General features: G+C 39.5%; 2 protein-coding genes across 4 annotated transcripts in view; both read left to right on the plus strand.

Annotated features, from left to right (window-relative positions):
• The window catches only part of jak2b (Janus kinase 2b), a 38,072-nt gene extending 27,643 nt beyond the window's left edge, over positions 1–10,429 (plus strand). For all 3 annotated transcript variants that reach the window (XM_052592040.1, XM_052592042.1, XM_052592039.1), the window contains 13 exons: positions 2,675–2,809; positions 3,082–3,169; positions 3,255–3,388; positions 3,472–3,610; positions 5,697–5,848; positions 5,982–6,132; positions 6,250–6,386; positions 7,037–7,226; positions 7,868–7,992; positions 8,583–8,755; positions 8,907–9,024; positions 9,173–9,286; positions 9,814–10,429. In XM_052592040.1, coding sequence (XP_052448000.1) covers positions 2,675–2,809; positions 3,082–3,169; positions 3,255–3,388; positions 3,472–3,610; positions 5,697–5,848; positions 5,982–6,132; positions 6,250–6,386; positions 7,037–7,226; positions 7,868–7,992; positions 8,583–8,755; positions 8,907–9,024; positions 9,173–9,286; positions 9,814–9,948 — 1,791 coding nt within the window. In that variant the 3' untranslated portion in view covers positions 9,949–10,429. The remainder of the gene's footprint in view (positions 1–2,674; positions 2,810–3,081; positions 3,170–3,254; positions 3,389–3,471; positions 3,611–5,696; positions 5,849–5,981; positions 6,133–6,249; positions 6,387–7,036; positions 7,227–7,867; positions 7,993–8,582; positions 8,756–8,906; positions 9,025–9,172; positions 9,287–9,813) is intronic.
• A 2,662-nt stretch (positions 10,430–13,091) lies between these two features.
• Positions 13,092–17,704, plus strand: LOC128014959 (translation initiation factor IF-2-like). The gene is made up of 3 exons (XM_052598742.1): positions 13,092–13,113; positions 15,855–16,231; positions 16,840–17,704. Exons 1-3 carry the CDS (start codon positions 13,092–13,094, stop codon positions 16,963–16,965), a joined length of 525 nt encoding a protein of 174 aa, XP_052454702.1. The 3' UTR covers positions 16,966–17,704.
• Positions 17,705–19,489: the final 1,785 nt, after the last annotated feature.

The following is a 19,489-nucleotide window of genomic DNA, read 5'->3' on the forward strand; positions in this document are numbered from 1 at the left end:
TAGATTCATCTAGATTAAAATTGCTCATTCGAATTCTGCTGAAAGCATTCAGAATATGTGTGTTACCCAAATAAAATTGACAAACAGTAAGTCTTTGAGAAGGGGTTTATCAAGCTAGATGGTGCATTAGAAATGTACATCTCCTGTTTCCAAAATGCATCACAAAGTGCTTGAAAAAGCTGTAAACTAATTCCACATTACACAAGGTGCAAACAACCTTACGCCTGTTTCACACCAATGTTTACGTTTTTTTTTTTTCAAGTTTGTAGGTCTCAAGGTACAGAAACCAAATAATTAAATGTAAAATAGCACTGGATAGTCTTCAATGTAAAAATGAAATATACAATCAAACCTACATTTATTCAGACAACTTCAACATTTCTCACATTATTACAGTTTTGCTATATATATAAAAATTATACCTGGTGTCTGAATAATTTTTGGTTTGACTGTTAAAACAAAGTAATTCAGTCAAGAGCAGTGAGTGATTTTCATTTTTTTGGATTAACATTACAGCAGCCAGTGGCTAAATTAGGTGCGGTCACTTTAAGAGACGATGAACGCATCCAATATAATACACATCCCACTTTTTTCCTCAACTCTTTACTTTCACTTAAGAAATAACTGACAGTTCTTTCGAGCATAATTTCCAAGGTGGATATTTTGACATATTTTGTATGTATTTGTCGGCACAAGAGCAAAAATAAGCAAATTCGATGTTCAAGTGTTTTGAGACGCCTTTCTCTTCCCAGAAGAGAGCTTGGTTCAGTGTCACTGTCCGTGATACGCGGCTCTCTCTCTCCGCACCCAAGGCGTAAAAACATGTGAATAGATGAGCTTTCGTGACGATGCGCAGCAGTGGCCCGTAAACTGTCCTGAGCATCTTTTTAGGCTCGCCTCAGCCAATAGGTTATATAAAATATCAAGGTGAAAGTCATCATAGCTTGCTTAGTATAGACCCAGCTCCCAACCCAACTTTGAGAATAGATTAACGGCGATATTTTTTTTATCGCCCCATAAGAGTCTCGCATTAACGCAGCACGTTAACGCCGATAACGGCCCACCATATATATATATATATATATATATATATATATATATATATATATATATATTAGGGGTGTAACGGTTCACAAAATTCACGGTTCGGTTCGATACGATACACTGATGTCACGGTTCGGTTCGGTTCGGTTCGATACGTTTTAGATACAGCAAAATGTAAAAACATCTCAACTTTTCAGAATGCCGCAAGCGCACCGCGGGTCATGTGACAAGAACCAACCAATCAGCTTCATCCTTTCCCGTAACAACGTTGAGAGCTCAGCCAAGATGAAGGAACAGCTGATCATAGTTGTATATGGATTGCAATTTTGAAATAAATTCAGTAGCAGAGCTACTGCAAGCGATTTTTAGAGCTGCAAATCCATTTATCCTTCGCTGAAATTTCCGCGTCTCATGGAGAGAGCACGTCATTGTTGCTTAGCAAAGACAGACGCCTCAGGAGAAAGACGCGCTTAGCGTTTTCCATGCGTTTTTAGGCACGATATGTGAACGGCCCCTAAGGCGCTCGCTCACTCAGCACGCGCTGAAGGCTCGTTGCAAAATGTCTAATGCATTTAACAGACCAGAAATATAAGATCCTAAAATAACCAACAGGTCTGGTGTTTGGGTTGGATTCCCTGTAAGCTATAGTGTCTAAATGCTGCAGGGATAGTTGCATGCTGCGTGCATGTTTCTCCTTTTTTTCGTCTTTTCCCAGATAGTACTGACGCATATATCCCAGATATTCCCGCTGGTTTTTTTTTTTTTTTTTTTGTAATCCCGCTGGTGTACCCTGTCATGTTGCAGATGCGACATACCGTTGTTTATTTATCCACCACTCTCTTGCCATCACCATTATAGCTTAAAGGGAATCCAAAGTGCACCCAAACACCAGACCTGTTGGTTATTGGAGGATCTTCTCATTTCTAGTCTGTTAAACGCATTGGCTATTTTGCAACGAGCCTTCAGCGTGTACTGAGTGAGCGAGCGCCTGCTGAGTAGCCTAACATAAACATATAAGATGGTGTTTTTTTCTTCTTCGGGAGTGTCAGGGGCGTTGCCTGTTACGTTGTTTGGGTTATTGGGCTACCTTGTTGAACGCATATCATTATATTTCTTTCTCTCTCTTTTTTTTTTTTTTTCAAATATAATTAATTACTCCAACGAACCGTTCGGTATACATAATGCGTACCGCGTACCGAACCGAAAGCGTCGTACCGAACGGTTCAATACGAATACGCGTATCGTTACACCCCTAATATATATATAATTTCTCTTTTCTGGATGTGCTGTTTATCATAGAATACTGAAAAAAATCATGTTGTTGAACAGAAATATTGTTTAAATAATAACTATTTTTTAACATTTATAATGTTTCCTGAGCATCTAATCAGCATATTCTAATAATCTCTGAAGCATCATGTGACAATGAAACCTGGAGTAATGGATGCTAAAACTTACATAATTAAATTTTAAAATAATATTAAAAGAGAAACAGTAAGTTTAAATGTAAGATTAGTTAGAATAACAGCCTTCTTTAAAAACGTTCAAATATCTTACTGACCCCAAACGTTTGAACAGTGTTGTAATTGTCATGTTTCATATGATTATGTGTGGGCAACATTGATTTCAGGGCGAGAGTCAAGGTCAGGGGACTTTCACCAAGATCTTCAAAGGGATTCGGAAAGAGCAGGGAGACTATGGAGAAACCCATAAGACTGAAGTCATTGTCAAAGTCTTGGACAAAGCCCACAGAAATTACTCTGAGGTATAAGATAAGAGATACATTTTCTTGTTTCAAGAGATGGTTTCTTCAAAGTGTTCCTCAGAAATGTAAGGGGAAATATGCCTCCGTTTCATATGATTTTAGACACCCCCATTTTTCAAGTCATTTAAACTGTAATTTTTCCTTGAAATGATCCCTTTATCATCAGATTGTATAATAAGAGTTGACACGTCAGGAAATAAACTTGTTTGTGCTTGATAACCATTTATCATGTGGTTTCTTCAGTCTCCTCATTTTTTTCCTCCCTCTTTTAGTCTTTCTTTGAGGCAGCCAGCATGATGAGCCAGCTCACCCACAAGCATCTGTTGTTGACCTACGGTGTCTGTGTATGCGGAGAAGAGAGTAAGTGTTACATCGCTCACATGTGACTGAAATGATTGATTTACTGCTGCATACTTGAAGTTTTTTGTTTTGTTTTTTGTCTTAGATATCATGGTGCAGGAATATGTGAAGTTTGGGTCCTTGGACACGTACCTAAGGAAAAACAAGAACTCGATATCAGTTAATATCCTGTGGAAGCTGGAAGTGGCCAAGCAGCTTGCCTGGGCTATGCTCTTTTTGGTAAGAAACCGCAACAAATCAGGAATAACCATGCGGGTCTGTGAGCCAGAATTGACTCATCCGTTTTGTTTTTTCACGCACAGGAAGAGAAGAATCTGTCTCATGGGAACGTGTGTGCAAAAAACATCCTTTTGATCAGGGAGGAGGACCGGACATCGGGAAACCCTCCATTCATTAAACTGAGTGACCCTGGCATCAGCATCACAGTGCTGCCCAGAGAGAGTGAGTCAGCAGTGTGAAGACTCTTTGAAGAACTTGTGTGAATCTGGAGATGCCTTTTCATTTGCATATGATTAGCGTATTTTGCCTTCCTAGTGGCATTCGCACTGAACTTTCTTACCATTCGTGATGCAGCTTAACTCATAAAGTGAATGAATAATGAGTTTATCCACACAAAACAAATGGCTGCTTGTGTCTACTTGTTTAAGTGTACTTGTGAGGGCCAAATGTTCACTTATATAGTGAACATTTTACAGCTACTCGTTACTAAAAAAAGGCTTATAAATCAGACAAACATGTTTTTTTTTTTTTTTTTTTTTTTTAAATCTAGTGTTTTGCACATGTTCTTGTGTGAGGTAGGAGAAGAGGTAAGGGTTTGGTTTGGGGAGAACGTATCATTAACCTGGTATAAAATCAATGGAAGTCCATGCACTACAGTAAAACAAACTTGTGTGCATGGGCCGTTTCTGATGGGGCTATAGCTCCATGAACTGTATGCAAAATTTCAGTCCCCTTGAAATTTCATAATGAAAATGGCGGCAGACTTTGATCGGCTCCTCCCCGTCTTTCAGCGCGTTCTTCAATCCAGAGACCGCAGCAGCGCAGAGCGAGAAACAGAGGACATGGTGTATTTGACAACAGATTGCGATAATATCTGCATCTGTGCAGTTTTATTTTATAAAAATATAAATCGGTTCCCTGCTACTGTAGCTTAAGTTTTCACTGCGTTTGCACAGGTGTTTCCTTCAATGGAAATGAATCACACATGAACGCATACTTTATAAAATGATTATGTTGACATTTTCATTTGAAAATGTAATTTTCAGTGTAATATACTTTCCAGTGCATGTGGCAAAGAGATTTGCATACTTGAGCTAAGGAAAGAGGTTTGTACTAGAAATGCAGACAGTAAAATTGTGTGTGTACAGTAAACAAGTGTATGCGTGAGTGTATGCGTGAGTGTGTGTGTGTGTGTGAGAGAGAGAGAGAGAGATGATGAAGACTTATATTAGGTTTAATCAGTTATATGTTATACCTTTCGATGCAATATTGTGGAATACTGCACTTTTTGGTATATATCCATTTTTTTATATATATACCCTCATTGAGCCCCACTAAAATGAAATTTGCCCCTGTGTGTGTGTGTGCTTAATGAAAAGAATTTAAATAAAGTGTTTATATCTAAAAATCTGAGATTCTCAATTATAGCATCATTAAATAATAATGATTGCTATAGCTCAGACTGAAGAAATATATATAAAAAATAATGCACTTCAAAACAAATTAATGTAATTAGATTTAAATAACAAGAAATGCCAGAACTGGTTTAGCATAAACATATCTGCACAATAACCAGTAGAGGGCATAGTTTCAAATAGAATTGTTCCTGTTTGCAGTGTATTATTAAAGGGATTGTTAGGTAATGCACTCACCCCTTGGTTCACCAAGTTCTGTATGACATTGTTTCATGAAACAGAAATGAAAATATTTTGTAGAATGTTTTAACTCCATACAATGTATTTCTCCACTCAGTGACAATTATTGAGGTCCAAAACAACCCCAGTGAATTTCATTTTATGGAAAACAAAAAAAATCTCCACAGAAGAAAGTCAGTCAGACGGGTTTGAATAAAACAACATGAGGTTGATTAAGTGATGACAGAATTTAAATATTGATGTGAACTCTCCCCTTGAAGATTTGTTCTTAATTTGGTCCAAATGTATTCTATTACATGTAGTGCTCAACCAATGTGGGTGTCCAATGCTCAACATTTGTATCACTCCATAATTTAATGAATGCAAATAACATTTAAATAAACATGGTTAATTGTATTTGCTAAATTAAATTTACCACATTATATAAACTTAATGTAATAAATTTTCTCAAATTGTGATCTAAAGCTGAAAGAAAGAAACAAAAACAAACAAGGTCAGATGGGAGAATTAATTTTCTATGCTGATAGTTTAAAATTGTTAATATTTATGCTGACCCGTGGTTTCATTAGGTAACAGATAATGAATTGTCACATTTGATCAAAATGTTTGCATGTAAAATTTTAATTAAAAATAAATTGCGATTATTTTTGTAGTTCTGGTGGAGCGGATCCCCTGGGTGCCCCCTGAATGCATCTTAGACCCCAAAAGCCTGAGTCTGGCCTCAGACAAATGGAGCTTTGGTGCAACTTTATGGGAGATTTGCAGCGGAGGAGAAAAGCCACTTGCCAACATGGACAGTTCCAAGGTAAAGCAACACTTGTGTCCTCAGTACACTAATACAGTAAATATAAATCAGAAAAAACCTGTTTGAAGTAATGCTGTTAAAAGAATAAGCCGGACCTCTTAAAGAACATCGTCTCTCCTATGTCTGTGTTCAGAAACACTTGTTCTATGAAAATCGGCACCAGCTATCTGCTCCCAAGTGGACAGAGCTGGCTAACCTGATCACCAGCTGCATGGACTACGAGCCAACATACAGACCTTCATTCAGAGCCATCATACGAGACCTCAACAGTCTCTTCTGCCCAGGTCAGTGCAGTCACTCTATAATACACACAGTCCCGCTGGCATTTTGACATCACAATTTAATTGTGTTGTTTCTCTTGGAGTTGCTGCATCATTTTGAGTGATGAAATGTGTGTGCAGATTATGAGATTGTGAAGGAGAGCGACATTTTACCCAGTAGAGCAGGAGCATCTGCACTGAGTACTGGAGCGTTTCAGAATGAAGATCTAGTGCAGTTCGAGGAGAGACATCTCATTTTCCTGCAGCAGCTTGGCAAGGTAGACACCAACAACCCTGTGGGATCACTTTTTGTTTTGTATATAACCTATGGTCAATAGTTTCTGTATGGTGTTTTTTTTTTTTTTGACCGAAATTAGTTCTATTCAGCAAGGATGCCTTCAATTTTCCAAAAGTGACAGCAGAGACATTTATAATGTTACAAAAGATTTATATTTCAAATAAATGCTGTTCTTATAGTCATCAAGGAATCCTGTGTCACAGTTTCTACAAAATTATTAAGCTGCATCACTGATATCTGTATTAATAATAATGATAATAAATGTTTATTGAACACTAAGAATACTGCAGTAATGGCTGCTGAAAATGTAGATTTGCCATCACAAGAAAAACTGTTTTTTTTTTTAAATATTTTTTATATTTTAAAATATTACTGCTTTGACTGCCATTTTGATCAAATAAAGTCTTGGCGAGCTTAAGAGACTTCTATCAAAAACACTGAAAAACATTTTAATGGTTGTGTATATGTGAATTATCCATTTTTTATTTCTTATAGGAAAGCAAGAAGTTAAGCTATAAAAATAGTGTTTATAATTTATGTTGCCACGGTTATTTTATTTAATATGTGGAAAACAGTACAAATAGATGTGTGCACTAATCAACTAATCACAGTAATCATCTCCTGTTTCAGGGGAATTTTGGCAGTGTGGAAATGTGCAGGTATGACCCACTGCAGGACAACACCGGTGAGGTTGTGGCAGTGAAAAAATTGCAACACAGCACTACTGAGCACATCCGTGACTTTGAGCGGGAAATCGAGATCCTCAAATCCCTCCAGCATGAGAACATTGTGAAATACAAAGGCGTGTGCTACAGCGCAGGTACGGGATTGGAAGGTTGTGTTGAGAAACCTTGTCATCACGCCCACACATTTCCACAGAATTTGGATGACAGACAAAAAAAACTTTCACACTTGTTTTGCATTTTAGAATAGACAAATATTAGAAAATCTTTTTTTGTTTTTGTCTAAACTTATAAACTAGTAAACTAGAGTCTAGTACAGTCAGCTGCATTAGCACATTCGGTCATATTTAAGCTGGTTTCCACACTTCCACACATCATGTCTGCCAGATAATTGGGGCTGGCAAAATGTAATTGGGCTTCTGAGGAATATGCAAGAAGGGGCATTTCCTATAGTGAGACACCTCACTTAAGAACCGGGAATACACAAGTAACCTATCATTTTAGACTTTTGGATAATGTTTCATGAAAAATAGTTAAGGAATGCAGCTTTAAGATAATGCTTGTGGTGTTGAAACCCTTGACATCAGTCTCTCAACTGAGCACAGTAACTGCATTTATAAAGGACTACAGAGTAATTACATTTGTTAATGAAAATTCGCTGTGCAGTTCAAACATATTAAAGCCTAAAATGTGAAAGTCCATCTAGCCAAAGCTTTTTTGAAGAAGAAGAAGAAATTTCTGTAATTGTAGGCTTTTTCATGATTTCTTGTTCTCTTAGGAAGGAGAAACTTACGATTGGTTATGGAGTACCTGCCTCACGGCAGCCTTCGGGACTATCTAAACAAGAACAGAGACAGGATTGACCACAAGAAACTTCTGCATTATGCATCTCAAATATGCAAGGTAATGAGGACTTTTACTCTTACATCAGTGGTTCTCAACCTGGGACCTCAAGATGACTAAAAATTACTTACAATATGCTTTGAATTAAGATAAAATAATTTCAGATGTTTTTATTTTTATTCAGTCAGCAACTGTCTTGTTTTTTCTTGGAAGAACCAGCATTCCTACCTTCTTGGAAAACTAAGACCCATATTAAAAGTGTGATTTCTAAACCTGGAAAATGTTTAATACAATTTTTAGACTCCGTGGGCATTTTGATTATAAATATATATTTTTATATTTATGCCAAGCTCAAAAATATTTTAGCTGATATAAATACTTTTTATCCTAATCCAGTAAATCACAAACAACTAGAAAAGTCATGGGGTCTTTGAATATTGTTGTGAACTCTAAGGTTGAGAACAACTCGTATAGTAGTAATAACTTGCATCTCTACTAATTTTAGTCTGTAAGCCTCTTCTTTCTTTTGCTTCATTTCAAACATGTTTTTATTGTTTAAACTTGCATGTCTTTCCCCTTTTGCATTTTCTTCTTCCCAAGTCAGTATTGAGTCTCCTGAAATTGTCACATCTGCTGTTCTGTCTCTAAAGGGCATGGAATACCTTGCGACAAAGCGGTACATTCACAGAGACCTGGCCACACGTAACATCCTAGTGGAGAGTGAGTTCAAGGTGAAGATTGGTGACTTTGGATTGACCAAAGTTTTACCTCAGGGCAAAGAGTACTACAAGGTTAAAGAACCCGGAGAGAGTCCAATATTCTGGTACGTTTTATTTAGTTGTCTTCATTCAAACCCATGCAACTTTTTATGCTTCTGTGAAACGCATTCAGCAGAAGGATTCACAGAAGAAAGTTGTGCTTGTAATGTGACTGTTGCGTGTGTTAGGTTGTTGAATTGTTGTTCGTTGTGACAGGTATGCACCCGAGTCTCTAACTGAGAGCAAGTTCTCAGTAGCGTCAGACATCTGGAGTTTTGGAGTGGTCCTGTACGAACTCTTTACATACAGTGACAAGCTCTGTAGCCCACCTACAGTAAGTTTCTTGTGTTTTCTGCACGTCTTAAGGGCAGCTTTTAACTGTTGCTTGTTTGAATTTGTTTTGTTTTTTCTATGTTAATAGGTTGTGGAAGTTGACCTTGCGGAGTAACGTGGAATAAGAATATCTGTTTTGTTGTGTCCAGGTCTTTCTGAGTATGATGGGAGGGGACAAGCAGGGACAAACAATAGTCTATCATCTCGTTGAGCTCTTGAAAAGAGGAAACCGTTTACCCCAGCCTATGGGCTGTCCTTCAGAGGTACACAATGTCTTAATCAGATCAAAACCGTCACTGCTAATGTACAGTTGTCACAAGGTTGATTTGCAAACAATTAGCCAACGTATAGTACAAAAATCCTGTTAAGAATCTGTAGACATTTGACATTTAGTTCCCTTGGAATTATAAGATTCTGTCTGCATTCCGAGTAGTTTTGTGCTTTAAAGTTAATGCATTCCATTCAACTTTTTAGTTTTTTTAAATCAACTCCAAAAAAGGACACAAAATCTATGTAATCTAGAATGTAAGTAAGTTGTCAGAATAGGACTATGTGAATAACTCAATTTTGACAAAAAGGTCAGAAAGAACCTTTAAATTCCAAGGGGACGATTTGTTACAGTCCAAACAGAAAACCATTCTTTTAAATTATAAGTGATGTTTCACAATAATAATGTTATGATGTATTTTTTTCTTCAAAAACATGTTAAAAATTGTATTGGACAATTGTATGGTATGTCTGGCGATTTCTATTCAGCAAATTGTAAAGTATTGACTTTGCATTTTTTTAGATGTGCGAGATCATGCAGGAATGCTGGGACAACGATCCTAGTCTTCGGCCATCCTTCAAGGAGCTTGCTCTCCGCATAGACTTGAGCCGGGACAGCAGCGACTCGGACCGATATTCCCAAGTGCCTGCGTTTTAAGAAAGCTTCACTCGCTTACCGCTGCCATGCAGATACCCAGCCCTGAGCCGCCCTGTCCTCTGGCCCTGTCTGCTGTCTTAATTTGTTTCTTTGTGCCATTTATGGCAGATCTGACCCCAGGACTTGATCTTCTGACTGAACAGTTAAGGTCATTTATATCAAGAATGGGTTTCTCTTTTGCTAGCAGTGCTGGCATGCGCCTCTTTATCAGCGATGGAATGAATAAATCGTTTTCTTAAATGCAAGAGCTGTGCATTTTTACATCCACGTGTTTGTATGTGTATATATATATAAAGATGATTTTATAATTTTATAAAAATTTAATAAAGAACTGTATGGATGCAGTGTCATGTAAATTAAGATCTTAATTGTTTATAGGTTGTTTGTTGTAATGCAGGTGGTGTCTGATTGAAAAGATAAAAGATCTTGCTATTGTAAGTCTTTCTATTTTCTTTGAATAAAAAAATGCTAATACATTTCAGTCCTTGTCACAGCCCCATTAATGAGCCGTTTTCAAATGGTGTTAACTCCCCTGTTAACCTCTTTGTAATATGATTGACATGTAGTGTATGCACTAACAAATTGAGTAGTTACTGATGAAGTAATTAGAATCTATGATTTAAATTTTTACAGGTTAAAAAGTAAATCTAGCTTTTTTTGTTGTGTTGAAAGGACATGCGGTATGTGTATTATAAGTGCGGGTGTCAAACGGGTGTGCGTCACACGTCCTGAAAATTGAAGCTGCGGGCTCTTTGCACGCCCCCTGGTGGCTGGCTGCAGTTCAGGTCATAAACCCCGCCCCCTTTCAGCTCTCACTAAGCAAAGAATAATTCAATATCCAGCCTAGGAGTGTGTGATGTTGACAAAACATGATATCTCTGTATTTTCTGTGATTTTAATGATATAGATAGATAGATAGATCATATTTTGCTGAGGGTGTTAGCTGATTCTGTGTGGTGGTCATTCACAGCAGTGACTGAAATTAATCTTTTACACCCAGTAAAATTATTATTTTTTGCATTTGTGAAGTCATTTTTTTTCTAGAAGTGTAAAATTCTTACATTTTAACAAAGTCAATTACAATAATGAGAGATTTGGGGCTGTTACCAAACAAATAAAAATCATTGTCAACAAAATTGCAAAGGGAACACAGAAGCTGCATCTGAAGTGACATTTAGATGGATATACAATACAGACCAAAAGTTTGGACACACTTTCTCATTCGAAGAGTTTTCTTTATTTTCATGACTATGAAAATTGTAGATTCACACTGAAGGCATCAAAACTATGAATTAACACATGTGAAATTATATGCATAACAAAAAAATATTTTTCATATTGTAGGTTCTTCAAAGTAGCCACCTTTTGCTTTGATTACTGCTTTGCACACTCTTAGCGTTCTCTTGATGAGCTTCAAGAGGTAGTCACCTGAAATGGTCTTCCAACAGTCTTGAAGGAGTTCCCCGAGAGATGCTTAGCACTTGTTGGCCCTTTTGCCTTCTGTCTGCGGTCCAGCTCACCCCTAAACCATCTCGATTGGGTTCAGGTCCGGTGACTGTGGAGGCCAGGTCATCTGGCCAGCACCCCATCACTCTCCTTCTTGCTCAAATAGCCCTTGATGCATTTAGTGTGACTCTACAATTTTCATAGTCATGAAAATAAAGAAAACTCTCTGAATGAGAAGGTGTGTCCAAACTTTTGGTCTGTATTGTATATACACGTCTTGTTTAATGCAAGACGTGAATGCTTTACCTGCAGTTACAAATACATAAATAATATTTTGATATTTTAATTCTAAAACATTTAATACTGTTATTTTAAATTATTTCAAAAAATAAATAAAAAGGTACTTTACCATGTGAATTACAAAAAACGCCAGCAGGTGGCAGCAAGACACTGTTAATAAGAGAATCATTGCAATTGAACCAAATCATTTTAAAGGTTGATTCATTCAGGAACAAAACCCGTCATGTTTTTCAGAGATTCAAAACAGTGCTGTGGCTTTGTTTGGAACCATTGTTGTTGGCGAAATAGAGCAACAACAACAAAAAAAATCTCTTAATATTAACTATATATTTATAAAATTATATAATATTTATTTATTATTCATATAAATAGTTATTGAGCTGTTATATAAAATCAATATCACATTTGAGATTTTTGCGAAAAAATAATTGCACTCTTGCACTCTATATGAAATGTTGTAAATATATACTTTTTCTGCCACCCATATCTTGAATTTTGGGAGGATTCTAAATGCATTTTATTAGACTGAACCAATCATTGAAAGAACACACTCTAAATGAGCATTCAGTCTAGCTAGTGTTGAAGCACTCATAACTCCTCTTATAATCAATGAAGCTGTCCATACATGGTGTGATATTAAATTAATCTCTAATTTACATCGAATTTACATCGAATCGAACCCATTATTTTCATGCCAGAACACTATCCTGCTATGCCAGACCATGTTAACTGGCCAAACATACCCATAATTCATTGCGTTCTGATGACGTTGCCACCCAGTTGGTCACATGTGTTAGCGATCTATATAAACTCCAAAGTATCACTGCTTTGGTGAGACTTGGATGACTGCAGCGACGCACAGCGAGTACTCAATAAAGAGTAACTTCTGTATGAAAGATATCCTAATGTCCCCTGGTTTTTGTTTCTGAGTTCCCAAACATACATACGCACTTTGTTGCTTATGATGAGGGAATTCGCAAGTTTCATTCTGAACAAAACTCTGGGGTTCAGCGATGACTAATCTGAACGCCTCTGATTGGCTACTGCATTCCTAAGCTCAACAGAATCGTGTGTGATTGGTTATAATGAGCAACGCTGCAAAAAGGCATACAGATAAAATATGATAGTAGGAAATATGAATAGGTCTAACTTTAATACAGCAAACAAATTTTCATTTTAAGTATAAAAGTTTTATTGGAAAAAAGGGGACCCACCAAGTATATTTGTTTGGGTGTTATGGGGGGTCCCTTAATGCTTATGGGAGGTTCTGGACCCCCAGCCCCACTTCAATTTGAGCTCTTCCTTATCTACTTTCTGCTGGCTAGTACCAGTTTCCATCACACCAACTGACCCTCTAAACTGGTAGTGTGTTATTGCACCAGTTTCTGAAATGGGGAATGGGGAAGTCGTGGCCTAATGGTTAGAGGGTTGGACTCCCAATCGAAGGGTTGTGGGTTCTAGTCTCGGGCCGGACGGAATTGTGGGTGGGGGTAGTGCATGTACAGTTCTCTCTCCACCTTCAATACCACGACTTAGGTGCCCTTGAGCAAGGCATCGAACCCCCAACTGCTCCCCGGGCGCCGCAGCATAAATGGCTGCCCACTGCTCCGGGTGTGTGCTCACAGTGTGTGTGCGTGTGTTCACTGCTCTGTGTGTGTGCATTTCGGATGGGTTAAATGCAGAGCACAAATTCTGAGTATGGGTCACCATACTTGGCTGAATGTCACTTCACTTTATAAATAAAACTGATCCAAGTATAACAAGCTTAAGTTAACAAAAGCAGCAAGTCAAACATTCTCCTTGCATTATGTTTCAAAATGTAAACAGATCAGTCATTTCCCATGATTCAAAGTTAGAAGTTTGAACAACGTTTTTACTCCTATCATCGTCATTTTGGCATTCACATTGTGTTATTTTGAATCAAATTAGAACAGATATAGAATGACATATGTGAATGCATTTTAATCTATTATGATTTGCTTTGCTTTTTACATGTTAGTAAAGACCCTACCCAATATAACATTTATGGACATTTAAATAGCATAATTTAGAAATTTTAGTTTGAAGGAATCTTTTGTAACAAAGAAAAAATTGTTATTTTGAATTTGGTAGGAAACTGAATTTGTGATTTGTATTTATTTCCTTATTGTGACTCATATCAGACCAATACAGCTTCTCCGGTGAGAGAAAAATAAATAATCGATGGTGGGACTTAATTGGGAATTAATTAATTGGGAATTGTTGTATGTTGTCGCTTCCTAATCTGCTTAAGTTCACAATTTTTAGGTCCAAGCACTTTATCAGATTCCAAACCAAACAACATATATGGTGCTAATACACACATGGTGTGCTGTAATGCTTCCAGAAATCATGATTCTAAACTTTAATTGTCATTGATCATTTATGAATCATTCAAATATTGGTGACCGGGACACAGTGAATGACTAGAATACACCACAACTTTTTAGAAGCTTAGCTTTCAATGAATAAATGTTCAGTTGGCTTGCCATACGGAAGAGTTTTGGGCAGGTAGGCAGACAGAAGGGTTGTAGCCAACCTCGTTCAAGTTTATAAATGGAGCATTTGTCTGTGGCATCATCACCACACTGCTACAACTATTATATTGAGCAGCATTAGGAGGACCCGAATAAGGACAGGACGGGACAACAGGTTGGTCGCACCTCTGGTGTAAGTAATTTACCTAACATGGATGTAGAACAGGATTTTAAAACACTGAAAGTATGTACATCATTAATCCTTGATAGAGAATTATCTATCAGAATAGCAGCAGAAATCAATCAACCGGGTTTACAACACTGTGGCATAAGATATGCAATACAGTATAAACAATTAAAATGCAGAATATGTAGGGAACCGGGGCTTGTTGTCACGCACATATTTGGTTTTATTTTTAAATGCCCATTTCTGTATATATTAGCATAATACACGAAACCTTGATATCCATGAAGAATACTCTTATCCTGAGAACAACCTCTCTCACAAAATATCTAACTTCAGTTTAGAGCTGATTCTGGCCTATAAAATAGGCCTAAAAAAGACCTTAAAGGGGTCACATGACATAGCTAAAAAATTATTTAGTTTATTCTGTGTAATGAAATGTGTTTATAAAGTTTAAGATAAAAAAAAAAAAACTGTTTCTCCTCTATGCCCTGTCTTTCTGAAACGTGTTGATTTTTACAAAGCTCATCGTTCTGAAAAGCGATATGTGCTCTGATTAGCCAGAAACCATGTCCACATGTCCGACAAATGACAAACATCAATAACATTATAATGAAAGCGAGTAAAGAAGGCTCCCTTTAAAATCACTGAATTTGTGAATTAATGAAACTTTGTGTGCACTTTGTTGATATCATATCAATCAATAATAAGATTAAACTAGGGCTGGGTGTATATATATATATATATATATATATATATATATATATATATATATATATATATATATACAGTATTGTTCAAAATAATAGCAGTACAATGTGACTAACCAGAATAATCCAGGTTTTTAGTATATTTGTTATTGCTACGTGACAAACATGTTACTGTCACACCTGGACTCATTTAGTGTGTTTTTGCCCGTGACCCAGTTTGTGTCTTCGGTGTTTAGTTTGATTAGTTCCCAGGTGTGTCTATTATCTTCCTCATGTGTTCCATGTCCCTGTTAATTTAGTTATTCCATCCACCTGTGTTTCCCCATTATCCTCTGTACATAAGCCTTTACCTTTCAGTTCTGTTTTGTCGGGTCTCCTCACTTGATACTAACTCACTCACTTATGTGTGTCTACCGCTGTGCTCCATGAGTTGAATATATTAAAAGCCTTATTTCGTTTATCCTCGGCTCCGTGTTTCTTCCGGCAGCGCAAACCGTGACAGAAGACCCGACCTAAAAAATGAAAGTATAAAACTGCGTGTTTTCCCCTCCGTTTTGCTTTCGTTTTTTCACAGTCTTTTCGTAGTTTCTATGGATCCCCTCTATCGCCCCGAATTCCTCATCCTCCTGCTGGAGCAGGAAGGACGTTCTCTCAAGGACCATACCAGACGGTTTCTTCTATTAGCTAATGCCACCAGCTACCCGGACGACGCGCTCTGCACCTTCTACAACACCAGCTTGAACTCCAAGTGCAGAGCGTTGTCGCCCGAAGATGGTCCTCGGGGGGATTTCGCCGCATATGTGGAGTGGACTCTGGCGAGAAATGGCTCATCTTTCACCGTCAGCCCCATAGAGGATCTCGCCAGTCCCACTCCCTACCCAGAGACCAGCCAGCCACCAACTCGCTACACGGAGCCAGAGCCCACTGCAGCCGCAGAGCCCGAGCCATCCACTGACAGGGAACAGGATCTCGAGAGCGCGACTGACCAGGTGTGTGAGCCGGCAACACCGTGCATCGTGGGAGTCCTCGTGGAGATCGAGGGCGTGGAGGAAAGCCCTGCCCACACTCCTGCGACTGAGGGTGAGCTGTATGCAGTCTCTGAAAGTCATATGGAGCAAGTTCTGGATCTGATGGACTGGTCTATGGAGGTAATCCCTAATTTTCCTGTTTCCCCGCTGGTTCCGTCCAGCCCTGATTCCCCTGTATACTCTCTCAGTCTCCCACCCCTACCTCCTCCAGTCATTTCCTCTGCTCCATTTCCGCTGGTTCCATCCAGCCATGAATTTTCTGCTCCATTTCCGCTGGTTCCGCCCAGCCCTGAGTTTTCTGTTTCTCCGCTGGTTCCGCCCAGCCCTGAATCTTCTGTGTCTCCGCTGGTTCCGCCCAGCTCTGAATCTTCTGTGTCTCCGCTGGTTCCGCCCAGCCCTGAATCTTCTGTGTCTCCGCTGGTTCCGCCCAGCTCTGAATCTTCTGTGTCTCCGCTGGTTCCGCCCAGCCCTGAATCTTCTGTGTCTCCGCTGGTTCCGCCCAGCCATGATTTTTCTGTGTCTCCGCTGGTTCCGCCCAGCCCTGAATCATCTGTGTCTCTGCTGGTTCCACCCAGCCCTGAATCTTCTGTGTCTCCTGTATTCCCTCCCAGCCTCCCTCTCCCACCTCCTCCCAAACCTGCTGGTCCCTCTACTCCACTTTCGCTGGTTCTGTCCGGCCCTGATCCTCCTGTCCTTCCTCCCATCCTTCTCCTCTCTCCTCCTCCTAGACCAGCCAGTTCCTCGTCATCCCTGCTGGTGCCAGTCAGTCCCGCAGCTCACCCTCAGTCCGCGCCATCGGGGCGCGGTGGTTCGCCGCTGGACTGCCAGTCTCCAGCTCCGCCTTGGCGCGTTAAGGCCCTGTCTCCGCCTCCAGCCTCCGAGCCCTGGACTCCTCCTCGGTCCTTCGACCCAGCGGCTCCGCCTTGGCTCTTAGCTCCCTCGTCTCCACCGTGGCCTGTCATCCCACCTGCTCCACCGGGCTCCATCATCCCTCCGGCTCCACCTTGGTCAGTCGTCGACCATCCGCCGCCTCGGGACTCCACTCCTCCGGTTCCACCTCGTCACTCCATCCCTCTGGCTCTGTCAGGCTCCTCCTTCCCTCCGGTTCCACCTCCATCCTCGGTCGCTCCGGCTCCACAGCGGTCTGCCAGGACCCCGCCTCCGCCTTGGTCACCTGAGCCTTCTGCTCCACCTAGGCCCTCCGGAACCTCGACGTCCCCCTGGCTCTGCGGCTGTGCTGCTCCATCTTGGGCTCCTCACCCACCGGTGCAGTCTCCGCCTGTCGGCCCCCTGGTGTCGTCGACCCCTCCTTCACCATGGCTCCTCCCGCCGTCGACTCCACCTTGGATCTCCGTCCTGGCTGGTCTCTGGTGGACCATCTGGCTCCTCCTGCTCCTGTCTCCTCCCTGGCTCCTTCCTCCGTGGTCCCTGTCTGCTGGCCCCCTCCTGGGAGTCCGTCCTCCACCGGAACCTCCTCCCAAGTTCCCACCCACGCCTCCCTCGGTTGTTTCTACGGTGCGAGGACGCACCTGCCGGGAGGGGGGAGTACTGTCACACCTGGACTCATTTAGTGTGTTTTTGCCCGTGACCCAGTTTGTGTCTTCGGTGTTTAGTTTGATTAGTTCCCAGGTGTGTCTATTATCTTCCTCATGTGTTCCATGTCCCTGTTAATTTAGTTATTCCATCCACCTGTGTTTCCCCATTATCCTCTGTACATAAGCCTTTACCTTTCAGTTCTGTTTTGTCGGGTCTCCTCACTTGATACTAACTCACTCACTTATGTGTGTCTACCGCTGTGCTCCATGAGTTGAATATATTAAAAGCCTTATTTCGTTTATCCTCGGCTCCGTGTTTCTTCCGGCAGCGCAAACCGTGACAGTTACAAACATGTGCAGTAGATTCTTAGAAAAAAAACAAGAACCAGCCTTCATGATATGCACGCTCGTAAGGCTGTGCAATTGGGCAATTGGTCAATTAGTTGAAAGAAGTGTGTTCAAAAGAATAGCAGTGTCTGCTGTTGACTGTACAAACTCAAAACTATTTTGCACAAACATTTTTGTTTCTAGGATTCAGCAATCATGTGAATCACTAAACTAAAATGAAGTTTTATGACCACAGTTTTTTTTAAACTGCTTCAAATATTTGTGGCATGGAGTCAACCAACTTTTGGCACCTCTCAGCTGTTATTCCACTTCATGATTCTTTAACAACATTCCACAACTCATTTACATTTCTTGGTTTTGCTTTAGAAACATAATTTTTGATATCACCCCACAAGTTCCCGATTGGATTAAGGTCCGGGGATTGGGCTGGCCACTCCGTATCATTAATTTTGTTGGTTTGGAACCAAGACTTTGTTCGTTTACTAGTGTGTTTGGGGTCATTATTTTGTTGAAACAACCATGTTTCAACCAAATGTTTAGTTAATTTATTAAATTAAAATTATAATGTAATTATATAATTAGCATTTGCCATTTCCTACACTAGTTTTAATATGTAAATTGAAAACTTATTTTATGTTTTATAAGTTGCAAAATTAAAATAAAATTGTATTATCAAAATAGATAACCGGTAGATATGTTTAACATGTCCAAGCAAAAACTGTAGCAAAATTATAATTTAAATGCAATTTTTCCTAAATACATTTAAACTTATGGGTAGGACACTTGAGATTGCATTTTCATTGTGCTACCATGAGATAATTGTAGCAAAATGCAGTGTGAATTTCAAAATGCAGTCTGAGCCAAAAGTGCATAATTTAATTAAAGTCGGTGTGGATTTGAAAATGCATTCTGAGCCAATTCGGTTGTTAAGTGATGACGTAAGATGTGATGTTTTCGGGTCCAAGCCTCAACTTGCTTCACTTGAGAATACGACCTCAGCAGCCGTTTATGAGCACTGTTTATTCATATTAATCATTTAAGCTAAACGCTTTCAATCACAAAATGCTTTCACCACAACGAACAGTAAACACATGAATACATGACATGAATACAGTAAGAGCTTCATTGTGCAGCATAACAGTGTCCTTCATTATCACGGCAGTTTGGGCAAGAGTGCAGATATACTCGCGTTGCGTGATTGACAGCTCCGAACAAAATAAAGGCAGCTTTTTTTGATCACAATTTAAATAACAGATTTGTTTCATGCTATTAAGAGAAACAACGTGAAGTTGATCGTTTAGTCACTGCTTGATTCACTAATGCATAAGCAGTATTAAACTTTTTAGAAAGAAAGTCTGTGGGAGCTTGAATAATTAGCTTCACGTCAGAAATCACTGGTCACAGATCAGGCAGTAATGAACACTGTTACTCACTGTTTGTGGCAGTGCTTTCGAATCCATATCGTAAAAGTCTGTTTGTAACGCCTGTGCTAACA

Source organism: Carassius gibelio, chromosome A5 (genome assembly GCF_023724105.1).
Source record: "Carassius gibelio isolate Cgi1373 ecotype wild population from Czech Republic chromosome A5, carGib1.2-hapl.c, whole genome shotgun sequence".
Lineage (NCBI taxonomy): Eukaryota > Metazoa > Chordata > Actinopteri > Cypriniformes > Cyprinidae > Carassius > Carassius gibelio.